This window comes from Tupaia chinensis, unplaced genomic scaffold (genome assembly GCF_000334495.1).
Source record: "Tupaia chinensis unplaced genomic scaffold, TupChi_1.0 Scaffold000272_1, whole genome shotgun sequence".
Taxonomy (NCBI): Eukaryota; Metazoa; Chordata; class Mammalia; order Scandentia; family Tupaiidae; genus Tupaia; species Tupaia belangeri.
Window position 1 is genome coordinate 4,982,001 of NW_006159754.1, and position 14,216 is coordinate 4,996,216.

Sequence of the window (14,216 nt, forward strand, 5' to 3'; positions counted from 1 at the left end):
GGAAAGAGTAGCTGCGTATCAGGGCTCTTAAAAAACTAAGAAGTTTTAGAAGACAGTGTTCCGCAGGGATTAAGAGCTCAGGCTTTGGGAGTGGACAGGCAGGCCAATTTTACCACTTACTAGGGATGAAGACCTAACTTTTCTGTCTCTGTTCTTTTATTTGTAAACGAGGGGTAAAAATACTTTCCTTGCAGAGTCATTATATGGCTTAAATGCATGGAAAACAGTGTCTGGTGCCTGGTAAGCGTTTGATACAATGATAGTTTGAAAATCTAAATTGAAGGCCAATAAGAACTCTTTATCAGGAGCTGGCTAGACAAGGGGAGCTGACTAGTAAAGTTTGGCTTCAAGTGAAGGAATGCACGCTTATCTGCTGAATCGCACAAAGCACAACAGTTTATTCTTGTACATTTAATTACCTATCTCTTTGTGGTTTATGTTCCTCAGTCTCATATCTGTATTGAAATAATTTGAGTTCATTCAGGAGTCCTGGCTCAGTCTGTAGAACGTGACATAGGCCACAGAGGAGCAAAAGTGTCAAGCCCTGGCCTGCTTCATCATTTTGGTAGACCTAGTGTTACCTGCCAGTGGCTGAGCGTGTACTCCTTGAGATCCAAGAACGTTGGTGTGGATTATAGAATTAAGCTTAATGACAATAGATCAGAGAGCAGATCAGGTTTTTGAACAAATGAATTAGAAAGTCACTTGATTTTTTTTTTTTTTTCTGCCATAGGGCACATGAGCTCGCCACACAGAGACAGACAGTGAAAGGGAAAAAGAGAAAACACCCTCCAGGAAGAATGGCCACGCTGCAATTTCTTCTCCTCCATTATCCTCCTGGGATTTTACTTGATGTATTTTTAAAAATAATTATTTATTTAATTTTTTAATTAATTAATTTATTTTTTAATTTGAACAGAGAGACCCAGAGAGAGAAAGAGGGAAAGTGAGAAAGCAAGTCACCAGGTCCAAGACTCAAACTGTGGTTGGCCATGAGGGAGTGCCTAGTGCCTTAACCACCATACCACCTACTGGCCCACTTGATGTATTTTTAAATTAAGTATATGATTTTATTAAATGGGCCATTATCTCCTACCTTTCCTTTAAAAGCAGAAGCAAACAAACAAACAAGTTAGTGTTCTCTCTATTTACCCATCAGTTCCCAAAAAGTGACCCCATCTCCACCTTGGGACACAGAGATCTCTTGCCCTTTGAAACACTATTTCTATGGCAGCTCACAGAAATAAAGTGATGTCTCAGGGGACCAGCACATGGTGTAATGGTTATGTCACTGGACTCCCACATATTTGAGTGCGTTTTGAGTCCTGGACCTGGTAGCTTAAAACTCACGCTGGGAGCATATGTATGAGTGCCCAAAATCTCAAGAGGAGAATGGAGGAGAAGGGACTGTGATGTGGTCATCCCCCTAGGGGATGATTTCTTGCTTTCTATCTCTGTCAAGTGCACATCTCTCTATAATTTAAAAAAAAGAAAAAAGTGATGTCTTGGGACCTTTCCTTGTAGATAAAGTGGGGCTGGAGTGAAACTGTGGAGTTTGATGAACAGAGAACACTCTAGAACCTGGTAGATTTTCCATTTAGGGGACTTCAAGTGTACTGTGAAGTTGCTGTTGTCCCATGTCAAAACAGTGAAGGAACTCTAGCTTATGCATAGTTCTGGAGTGACTTGGTTGTGAATCTGTAGGAAGGACCTAGGAGTGACTGTGTCCTGTGGTAGAATTTTACTTTGCAATCCCTTCTCCACCTGAGCTCTTGAGAAATGAAGCCTCTGAGTAGAGACTCACCAGTAGGCATGAACAGCTAGTTAATTTCCAACAAGGTTAAAGGACTTCGCTCACATGGGTTGTTAGTGTAAATCAATGCCTTACAGGGCCAGAGTTATCTAGGATTGTAAATACCTGATGTAGCCACATTTCTGAGTCTTTTTGTTTGGTCAGTCTTTTAGGGTTCTCTGTTTTCTCTGGCTGGTGGGGAAAAATAGAAGGAGTAGGGGGAATGAGCAGCCATCTCCTCTAAAAACAATATCTACTCAGGGGGGGCCTGAAAATACATCCCTGTTTATCCCACAGAAAATGATGAACTGGGGACCAGCACATGGTGTAATGGTTACATTGCTGGACTCTCATATAGTCAACTGCTGTTCAAGTCCTGGGCCCGGCAGCTTAAAACTCACTCTGGGTGTGTGTGTGCGCGTGCGAGTGCCCAAAATCCTTACAAGAGAATGGAGGAGAAGAGATTGTGGCATGGCCATCCCTCCTGGGGGGTGATTTCTTGCTTTCTGTCTCTCTGTCTTTCTGTCTCCCTATAGCAAAAATCTACATACCCCGTACCAAAAATCTCTCTCAAAATAAATAAATACATAAATAAAATGATGGTCTGATCAGCCAAGAGACTGGAGCTGTTCATCTTGGCCCAGTCACAGATAAAAGACTGGCTCTATCCTGTCCATAGATTCTGTATAAATGACAATATCAGGGCTTTGTTTGGGGTTTACAGAACTTGGCTCATAACCTATTCCTGTTGAGGAGATCAAGGCCAAAGTATATTAACAAAGTTTATGGATTTCCTAACACGGTTATCCACAAAGTGAAGATGCTTAGTGTAGCTGTGGGGAGAAGTACTGGAATCACTATCTAAAGCTTGTCTGTTTCTTTGTAGGATTTTTATTTGAGAAGCTCAGCTTTGCAAGGTGTCAGGTGTACCATAGGCATGAATTTTAGATGCAATAGCTAAAAATTAACTTTTGGGTGTATAGGACATGTACTCTTTTAAAAGTTTCAAAACCCTAGTTTTGGGGTATAACAAGACAATTCTGTATCATGGGAGAACTATCTTGTAGTGTCCCTTATTATCGTTGACTGGTTCATTTCTGTTTCATTTGGACATGCAGAACATTTGTTTACAAAGATCCAGGGTGAAGACTTTCAGGAACTATTATAATATTAAGTATGTATGATATAATAATGAATTTAAAACTGTTACAGTAGTGAGTTATCTGCATCCACTTTCTTGACAAGCCACAGATATGTGTTAATGTTTTTAACATCAGGACTATAGTCTGCATTTTGTTATTTTATCTGAATTAATTTTAATTCACTGGCAGTATCAAAAATATTGACATGTTGGCAATTTATTATTATTATCTTTTAAAATTTATTTCTTGAGAAAGAGAGATGTACAGATAGACAGATACCTTTGACAAGGTCTTACCATGCTGTGATTTTTCCCCTAGATTTCTAGCCAACCAGCATCACAGGTGTAAGTATGCCTGGCATGTTCAAATTGATCTGAGATCCAAACCTGGGCTTCCATGTGGCTTCAGTATCATGTAGCAGTGTCCTACTGCCTGCGTCACTGCAGCTGGGTCTGTTCATATTTTCTCTTGAGAATCTAGACTCTGCTTGGGCCAGCAGGTTGGTGTGTCAGTTATGGTGCTGGATCCCACATGGCCAACTGTGCAGTTTGAGTCCCAGACTCAGTGGCTTGAAAATGATATAAGGCATGTGTGTGCATGCCTCAAACCTCAGGAGGAGAATGGAGGAGAAGGGATTGCGGTGCGGCTATTCCTCCCCAGGAGTGAATGTTTTCTTTCCCTCTAGTCTGTCTTTCTCTGGCAAGTGCACACAGCCTCTGGAAAAAAAAAAAAAAACCTTAAAATGAAATAATTAAAATAAAATAAAATAAAAATAATAAAAGGAATATGTACTTTGCTATGGCCAGATTTGAACAGTTTTGTGAACTGGTTAAATGATATGAAATCAAAAACTCCACAGCTTCCCCACTATACAAGATGGCAGGCGAAAAAGCTGCGAAGCAGGATACTAAGGAGAAAAAACCTGAAGCCAAGAAGGCTGATGCCAGTGGCAAGGTTAAAAAGGGTGACGCCAAAGCTAAAAAGCCCAAAGATAAAGCTGCAAAGCAGGATACTAAGGAGAAGAAACCTGAAGCCAGGAAGGCTGATGCCAGTGGCAAGGTTAAAAAGGGTGACCCCAAGGCTAAAGAGCCCAAGAAGGGGAAGCCCCATTGCAGCCGAAACTCTGTCCTAGTTCGGGGCATCGGCAGATACTCCCAGTCTGCCATGGATTCCAGGAAAGCTGTGTACAAGAGGAAATACTTTGCCACTGAATCCAGGATCGAAAAGAAAAAGGAGGAGATCAGGTTCTTGCAATTGTCACAAAACCGGTTGGTGGAGACAAGAATGGTGGTACCCGGGTGATTAAACTGCACAAAATGCCTAGGTATTATCCTACTGAACATATGCCTTGAAAGCTGTTGAGCCACAGCAAAAAACCCTTCAGTCAGCACGTGAGAAAGCTGCGAGCTAGCATCGCTCCTGGGACCATTCTGATCATCCTCACTGGATGCCACAGAGGCAAGAGAGTATTTTTCCTGAAGCAGCTGAGCAGTGGCTTGCTACTTGTAACTGGACCACTGGTTCTCAATCAAATTCCACTGCATAGAACACACCAGAAATTTGTCATTGCCACCTCCATGAAAATTGATATTAGCAAAGTAAAAATCCCAAAGCACCTTACCAATGCTTACTTCAAGAAAAAGAAACTGTGGAAGCCCAGTCACCAGGAAGGTGAGATCTTTGATACAGAGCAGGAGAAATACGAGATTTCAGAGCAGTGCGAGATTGATCAGAAAGCTGTGGACTCGCAAATTTTACCAAAAATCAAAGCTGTTCCTCAGCTCCAGGGCTACCTGCGAGCTGTGTTTGCCCTTACAAATGGAGTTTATCCTCACAAATTGGTGTTCTAGATTTTTTGCCAAGAACTTAATTAAATCCCATTCTTAATGTTTTAATGAACCTCTTTTGCAATTCTGCTTGTTGATCACATATTTAAATAAATATAAACTAACAAGGAGTACAAAAGTTCAGGTGAGGTTGCTGCTTTGGCTGTCTGTGTTTAAGAGTGCTGCCTTGGCTCTCTCTGTGTTCCCATTTGTAATCAGCCAGGGCTACCCAAATGACATGTGTATTTTAAAAATGAAAAATGAATCTGTACTATTTTAATTTTTTTGAGTGTAGATGGCAAAATAGGGCTTGTAGTTTGTAGACACTGGCCTGTTACTCTTTTCCATAGATGGTAACAAAGAGACCACTTAAATGTGATCAAGTTCATAGTACTTGAGATTCTCTAAGCAAAAATGTGCACACTATCAAAAGCATGTACATTTTTAAACTATAGATGTAAACATATGCTTTATACACTTTTTTATACAAAAAAGAGAAAGAACCTTCAAGTGATTGTAACATAAGTTTACTGATAAGGTCATTGTTTATGAAGTAGAAAATTATCAGAGGCATTTTCTAGTAAAAACTTTGTGCACGTTATTTTCTGCCTTTTTTCCTTTCTTTCCCTTTTTCCTATCTCTCTCCCTTTATTTTCCTCTTTCTTTTGTCTTTCATTGTTTATTTCTACTTTGTGTTAGGCTCCTATGTTCTCATTCTGCTTTTATTTTCTCTCCTCTGTCTTTTGCCAGTCTTTTTTCAGGCCATTTTATTATTTATTTATTTGTGTATATATATATATATGTTTTAAAGATTATTTATTTAATTAATTTGTTATTATTTTCTTCTTATTTTGACCAGAGAGAGACAGAAAGAGAAAGGAAGAGCAAGAAAGTAAGACGTCAGGCCCAGGACTTGAACCACGGTCACCCATGTGGGAATCCAACACCTTAACCTAGCACACCACAATCAGACCTCCAGACTCTCTCTCCCTCTTTGTTTCATTTCCTCACACTGCTCAGTCTCTGAAATCATCTTGCATGCTCATGAACTTTTACCTCCAGGGACCCTCTCTCAGATGCTACTTAATTTAGATTGGACTATAGGAAGAGAGCCTCAGGTGAAAAAATGATTCCTCTTGGTTCTGGAGGAAGAACATGGTGAGCCTGCCCTGTGCAGGATGTGTAAGGGCTGAGGCAGGAGGACGGGCTCAGGAGGAGTTGCTATGATAACCGCACACTCTCAAGCTCCCTGAGTGTGCTGCACTTCAGTGGTCGTTATCACAGTCCAAGAATGCTGCTTGCAGTGTTTTGTCCTCTCCCAGTAGATTTGTAAGCGCTGCTGGGTTTTTTTTATGGAAGACTTTTTGATTAAAGGATTGTCCTTCTATTTGTTACATTAGTATTAGTGAAAGATAATTCTCTGTGTTAATACTTTACCTTTTTCAAAACAATCTCTTCCGCCCTCAAAAGGGCAACTACTTTAGCTGTGGGTTTCCTCCACTTTCTGATGGGACGAAGTACTCTTAATCCCTGGGTAAACTACTGTCATCTGAGAAGGTCTCTCTACCAGGGTGTTTCATTCTCTTCCCTTTTAGATTTTCGGGTCTGAACTGCATTGGATGGGGATGCCTGTGGTGTGGAAATTCTTACCGCTGACTTCACCTGCAGAGACTGTGGGCATGGCGCCTGTATATCCCTCTGCCAGGACTTTTGTATTAGGCAGGAAATCCTGTGAAATTCCTGTGTAGGGTTAACCAAAGGGAGCAGCTCTGAAGGGCTTCATTCTTCTGGCTAGACTCCTCCCTTATTAGAATGTGCAAAGAAGCCTTTTTAGCTATGAATTCTTGCTGACAGGCTGACCGAGGGTCAAGATGGTGGGTAAAGCTAAGAACATTCCATGATACAGGCGGACCTCCTCACCCCCCCAAAAAAGGTAACTTTGATACTTTGATACAGACTAAATTCTAGTGACATTCACCCAATGCTAGAAATAGGGTATCCCTTATAAAGAGCAAGTGTGAGCCTAAACTATATCATGATTAAAAGTGTGAGCCCTAGAGTTGGACAAGTATGAATGCAGGCCCTGGCTTTGCTGTGTGTCCTTGGGCCCTAAGCCTCAAATGTTCTCTCCTAGGAAATGAAGATAAGAACAGTATCAGCTGTCTCGTGTATTTCGAGGATGCCATGAGGAAAGGGGTGAAAGATGCTTAGCATGTTTCCTGGCTCATCATACGTGTTCACTAAATGATTGTTGACTTTACTATTGATTTAAGAGTCTGTCTACTGTATTATACTGCTTTCTAACTTGCTCCAAAAAAACCAAATTAAAGACAGTACCACGCAGTTGTCTTTAACTTCACTGCAGCATAACGTAGAGAGAACTGTGTAGTCTATAACTACAGTGTGCATTAAACCTCTGGGAAATCATGACGACTTTGCAAGAGTGGGTAGGAATGTGTTTAAGGAATGGAATACAAAAGGTCTCCAGTTCACTGTGGTTTGATTCACAACTTTTTGACTTTACAGAAGTGCAAAAGTAATATACATCCTGTAGAAACTGTATTTCCAATACCCATATAACCACGTTGTCTACTTTCAGTACAGTACTCAGTAAATTACATGAGCCATTCAACACTTCAATATAAAATAGGCTTTGCGTTAGATGAGTTTGCCTCTCTGTAGGCTCATGTAAGTGTTCTGAGCATGTTTAGGACAGGCTAGCCTAAGTGCTGAAGTTTGATAAGCTGGGTATATTAAATGCATATCCAACCTAAGGTTATTTTCCACTTACAATAGACTTACTGGGAAATGGACATAAAAATGAAGATTTCAAGACTAAAGAAGAATAATGTAAAATTGCCAAGTGTGAAGCTTATTTGTAAATGAATGATGGATAGGAAATCACTATGGTTTTCATATGGGGGAGTCTTCAAGAAGTTCATTGAAAATGCCTGTTATGACGAGACTATGCATGGATTTCAGGTGAAGCTTATTTGTAAATGAATGATGGATAGAAAATCACTATGGTCTTCATATGGGGGAGTCTTCAAGAAGTTCATTAAAAATGCCTGTTATGATGAGACTATGCATGGATTTCAATTTTTTTTGGCACCAAAATAGATTCATACTTTAATTCTGTATTTCCATGAGCTTTTTTTTTTTTAGAGTTTTTTTGCCATAGGGCGTGCGTGCTCGCCAGACAGACAGAGACAGACAGAGACAGAAAGCAAGAAATCACCCCCCAGGGGGATGGCCACGCCGCAATCCCTTCTCCATTCTCCTCTCGGGATCTTGGGTATGCACGCACACATGCCCGGTGTGAGTTTTAAGCCACCGGGTCTGGGACGTGAACCGCGGTCGACTACATGGGATTCCAGCGACATAGCCATTATGCTAACTGCTGGTCCCACCATGAATTTTTTGAAGCTCCCCCCACCTGCCGTACTACACTGGATACATTTAAACGAGTGTGGTAACACATTTAAACATGTTTAGATTTATAATTATCAGGAAAATATATCTTTTAATTATTTAAACTTAGGCTAAAAAATGAGATGTCAACCTAAAAATGGTCCTAGAGAACATGACTTTCAAATACTTTTTTTTTTTTTTTTGGAGAGATTTTCACTGTAGGGCGCATGCGCTCGCCAGACAGAGAGAGACACAGAGACAGAAAGTGAGAAATCACCCCCCAGGGGGGATGGTCACGCCGCAATCCCTTCTCCTCCATTCTCCTCTCGGGCACGCACGCACATGTGCCCTGCGTGAGTTTTAAGCCACCGGGTCCGGGACACGAACCACGGTCGACTACGTGGGAGTCCAGCGACATAGCCATTACGCTAACTGCTGGTTCCCGACTTTCAAATACTTTTTTAGGAAGTATGATAGCAATAAAGATTGAAGACCTTCGATCTATTTTTATTGCTGTAACTTCTAAAGAGAGGTGGGAGTACTCTCCTTTCTTGCTACTCTGTTTTCTGTTACGTACAGGGTTTGATTGGTAGGTATTTTATACATGCCTTACTGTTTTGCTAATTTAATCTTCGACTGAAAAACATGAACACTTTTCGTGACCAGGCTCTTTGCTATGTGTACCAGAAAAGAAATCGAGTGCTGCCTTCTTGGAGTTAGTTCATAGGTCAGTGTCCACTCTCTGGTTTAGAGACTGAATTATAATGGAAAATGCAGCAAGGAAAGGAAAATGTGTGGTAGTGATAGGGATCACAGAGCTTCCAATAATGAAACCAGAGCGTAACTGCCAGTGCAGTCCTCGTGTTCATAAAGTTCTTGTAGGAGCTGTTGCTTCTCCAAGAATACCAAATTAACATCCTTATTTGTCCAATTTAAATATCCTGAAAAGACTGCTGACAGATGGAGGGATGAATAGAGGCTTTGTTTTCTCCTGTGATAGGCGATTTCTAAAGAGGGCTGGTATGCTTTCGAGATTGTGCGGAAGATAGTGACAGCATTACCTTTCCAGTGTGTGTGATCCTGAATAATAAACTCTTCGAGTGATTGGTTCATAGCCTTTATTTTCCGATTCCCTTGTTGATGATTTGGGTGATTAATTTGATGACATATTTTAGGAATATTTAGAGCTAAGACTAGAACAGACAAACTCAGCCTGAGAGTATTGTGTTCTAGACATTTCTCTTTTTTAGCGTTGAACCGTGCTAATTTATTAATGTGACTAAACGGTATTCAAGGGCCTTGAGAATCAAAATGAATATGTACTGAATTGAACATTTTGCATAATTTCTCTTCATTCATTTTTGAAGGGCACAGACCTATGCTTTATGTGATAATGAAACTGTCAAAGTAAATGAGTTTAAATCTTTTTTTTTTTTTTAATAGGTGAAAAGAAATTTTGTCTCAGACAGTGAGCCAGGAGGAAAGAAAAAGGCAAGAGGTATGTTTCTAGTGAGAGGATGTTTTAGGGCTGGGCAGTGTGCATATGGATGTCTGTGTAGTACACACCACAACTGTAAGCAATACCAGCAGCTAAGGTGCTGTGCTGCACAGCCTGGGACCACGTGAGAGGCCCAGGTTTGATTCCCACCTACTGAGGAGGCTGAGTCAGGACACAGCCTGGGACCACGTGAGAGGCCCAGGTTCGATTCCCAACTACTTAGGAGGCTGAGTCAGGCGGACCAAGAGTTAGTAAGACCCCTATCTTTAAAATAAAATTTGAAAAAGGTATGACTAAATTAAAAAATAGAATAGTACAGAATTTAAATGTACCATCATTGAGAATGAACAAATGTATTGTTTGTAATTTTTTAGAATACTTTTTATAAAGAAAATAAAATGATTTATTTATTATTTATTTATTTATTTATTTTGGAGAGGTTTTTCCTATAGGGCATGTGCGCTCACCAGAAAGACAGAGACAGAGAAACAGAAAACAAGAAATACCCCCCCCCCACCACAACCACCAAGAAAAGATGGCCACGCCACAATCCCTTCTCCTCCATTCTCCGTTAGGGATCTTGGGCATGGATGCACACGCGCCTGGAGTGAGTTTAAGCCACCAGGTCTGGGACTCGAACTGTGGTAGACTACATGGGAGTCCAGCGACATAGCCATTACACTAACTGCTTGTCCCATGAAAAGAAAATTTTTGATATCATAGAAGTCCTACATTCTCCTCCTCAGTCCAATCCCTTTCCTGCCCTCCTCAGAGTGAAGTATAGTTATACACACACACACACACACACTTCTGCATGTGTTAAGATATGCATAAACAATATAATTCTGCATTTATTTTCTTGTTTTAATGTTTTTCCATAGGGCGTGTGTGCTCGATGGAGAAAGAAAAAGGGAGAAAGTGCGAAATCATTCCCTGGGGGGGATGGCCACGCTGCAGTCCCTACACTGTGGTCCCTTCTCCTCCATTTTCCTCTTGGGATTTTGGGCCCATGACTTGAACCGTGGTCACGCATGTGGGAATGTAGGGCCTAACCACCATGCTATCTGCTGGCTGCCTCTCTCTCTCTTTTTTTAATTACTTATATTTTATACTCAACATGCATAAACAATATAATTCTGCATTTATTTTCTTGTTTTAATGTTTTTCCATAGGGCGTGTGTGCTCGATGGAGAAAGAAAAAGGGAGAAAGTGCGAAATCATTCCCTGGGGGGGATGGCCACGCTGCAGTCCCTACACTGTGGTCCCTTCTCCTCCATTTTCCTCTTGGGATTTTGGGCCCATGACTTGAACCGTGGTCACGCATGTGGGAATGTAGGGCCTAACCACCATGCTACCTGCTGGCTGCCTCTCTCTCTCTTTTTAATTACTTATATTTTATACTCAATGTTGTTTTGAGACTTAGCCAGGCATATTAATCTAGATGATTCATTTCAACCACTGTATAGTATTCTATTCTAAGAATACTACCTTTTAAATTCTTCAGCCATGTTTCTTATGACGGACAGCAAATGGCACATTTTTTCCTCATTATTAACAGTGTCATTAACAGTGCTTCTTTCTGTCTCGGTCAAATTCAAAAATTTGTCCAAGGTCCTAATTCTGTTTGAACATTTCTGTTTTTCTAAACCTTACATATTTGAACCTTGTCTATTTCTGTTAAATTCCTAAAATATTCAGATTTGTAATAGAAAAAGGAAATGACAGCAGCTAATTTCCTTTTTCAGTTCCTTTTTATTACTATACAGCTATCGTTAGGAGGTCTAACCTGATTTGCTTTTAAGTTGTCAGTGGCTCTTAGAATGCAGGATTTTTTTTTTAAAAGCCTTTTGCTATAGGGCACGTCATCTGAGACAGAGAGGGACAATGAGAGCAAAAGAGAGAAATCACCCCCCCACACACACAGGGTTGGCCACACCACAGTCCCTATTCTTCTCTTCTTTCAGGATTTTGGGCACACACACACACATGTGCCCAGCATGAGTTCCAAGCTGCTGGATCCAGGACTTGAACTCTGGTCAGCCATGTGGGAGTCCGGTGCCCCAGCCACATCACCTGCTGGCCTAGTGTATGATATTTTAACAATGATTATATTACATTTATTATATTTAAGTACTACTTAGTCACCTTTACATGTGGTCTATGTAGTTCATTATATATTTTTGCCCAGTCTTCATATTCCAGATTTGATTTACAGAGCCTTTGCTATTAAACATATTTTAAGTCATTCCAAGGCAACATATTCGCCAAAAACCAAAACTCTATTATTTTGGTTTGGGAAGGGAAAATTGTTCTTATTTGCTTTATATTTCTTGGGGATAATTGTATTGAGTGACTAGAATTACATAAGATACAGATTCAATGAGACTATCAATGTTTTTACTTTATTTTATTTATTTATTTATTTTGACATTTATTTCACTTTAATTCCATCGTGAACAGCTAAGGTTAGGCCAGCATATTTAAATAAGAACTAAGTTGCTAAGTTGCTAGCACTCTCCTGACTTCCAGAATAGGGTCCAGCCATCAGCATCTGGGCATACACCTGCCCGTACCTGCTCTGCTCTCACCAGCCTAGGTCCCTTGTGCTCTTTGGGGGAAAGGCTTAAAGGTCAGATGTCCTGGAGGGTGACAGTAGCAGAGTTACTTGGGAGCTCTCCAAGGAGTATGTGAATCCCTGGCCTGCAAGGATGTTCACTCCCCTCCCTGAGGAGGAATTTCTGCATTGCCATTCTTGGAAGATCTGAATTTGATTTTGTTAAGGAGCTCCGTGAATTCCTTGCATAGGGCGTTGGTGTCTACCCATATATGGGTTGATATTTCATCATTAACATTTATCAGCAAAGCAGCCATGTGCTTGATACCAAGAGTGTCCTTTGCACCTTCTTAAAGCAGCAGAGAGGGTAGCACATTGTGGACAGAATCACCTTCAATAGTTCAGTTAATATAAAGGAATCCCTGTGGCTGATAAAAACCTTTGAGGATGGGTGCAGTCATGTCACAATAGTTCCTCTTCTTTAATCACAAATTAGCTGGATTAAAATTTAAGGAGAGAAAACTCACACGAGAGATGGGAGTGGAGGAAGATATTCGTGAGAAATTTTCTCTGAATCTCAAATGATGACCATAAAACTTGACTGTCCCTGAAGCAGCATGCTTTGAAAGTAGGGCTGGAGTTGTTGACCCCAAAGGCTAATTAATGTCACACCGAGGTTTTATGACATGCCCTCGCTTCCTTGCATAGATTAGACTCCTTGGCAAAGGCATGACCTCAGCATGCAATGTGGAGTCATCTGACTGTTTCAGTTTTTTTGTACTTGCAATGTAGTGGCTATTTCCTCAATATTTGGGTATGTGTGCCTTATATAAAGACAACAGTTTGGTAATGCTGTTTTCATGATGATTATCTTTTCACATTTTTCAAGATACGTCATCATAATGGCAGAATTATGAGAGCTATATTTAGTTTTACAACTAACACTAATATATTTATTTTCCTTCTTATTAGGCTATCTTCGAAGTCATATCCTCTGAACATTCCTATTTACTCAGCTTGGAGATCTTGATAAGAATGTTCAAAAATTCTAAAGAACTGAGTGATACAATGACTAAAACAGAGAGGCATCATCTTTTCTCCAATATTACAGATGTCTGTGAGGCAAGCAAAAAGTAAGTGCACTCCAGTTTGCCTTTGGTCATGCCAAAAATTGCTTCCTAATAAACAGCTGTGTATCTCAACTGGAAGATGTTTAGGGTTATAATGACGCTTTTCTTACAGAACTACAGTGTTATGATTAGACTTATCATTACTTCATTTATCATTTTATTCTATTTTTTGTGTGTGTTTGTAATAGATTCACCTATTTTTAAAATTCCGAGGATACAACAAGTTATAACTGCCATTTATATACTGTTCCATGGCTACCTATAAGACAACCAATGTAAATATTTTCTTTGTTGTGCATCTTTTTAGAAATACTCTATGATTACATAAGAAAATACATGTATGCATTTATTTTTACTTAACTGGAGACATAACTATAAACACTTTTCTGCTTCTTACTCTTTTCACCATTGTCTTGAAGATCATTACAGGTTTATACATTCAAAGTATGCTCATTCATTTTTACACTTTTTCTTTCCAAATTATTTATTGAGGATACCAGGTCATTTGTTCATAGCATTTCCCAGGAGGCACATGTGTGGCTGGTGATCAATACCAGATCCATTAATTCATTAAGGATTACAAAATGGGGTTAGTCTAATTTTTCATTCTTACTTTATTAATTGGAATATTTCTATAAAAGGAATAGTAAATCCATCTAATCACATAGCCAGTGGTAACATGGTGAAATGGTGAAGTTTAAGTTATTTTATTTATTATTTATTGATGCCTACATCTTCTTCTTTTTTTCTTTTTCTTTTTATTATCATCATAATCTTCTTTATATTACATTGGATTACATATGACTTTACAGTGTATTACATTGCTTTTTCAAAAGGGAATGTCATGCATGTCAGTCAATACA

At 39.8% G+C, this 14,216-nt stretch overlaps 1 protein-coding gene across 1 annotated transcript in view; it reads left to right on the forward strand.

Annotated features, from left to right (window-relative positions):
• ARHGEF26 (Rho guanine nucleotide exchange factor 26) overlaps positions 1-14,216 on the forward strand; it is a gene marked incomplete in the record, with an annotated part of 134,204 nt that overhangs the window by 19,913 nt on the left and 100,075 nt on the right. The window contains 2 exon segments of the mRNA XM_014588297.2: positions 9,627-9,669; positions 13,196-13,356. Of these exon segments, the coding sequence (XP_014443783.1) occupies positions 9,627-9,669; positions 13,196-13,356 (204 nt within the window).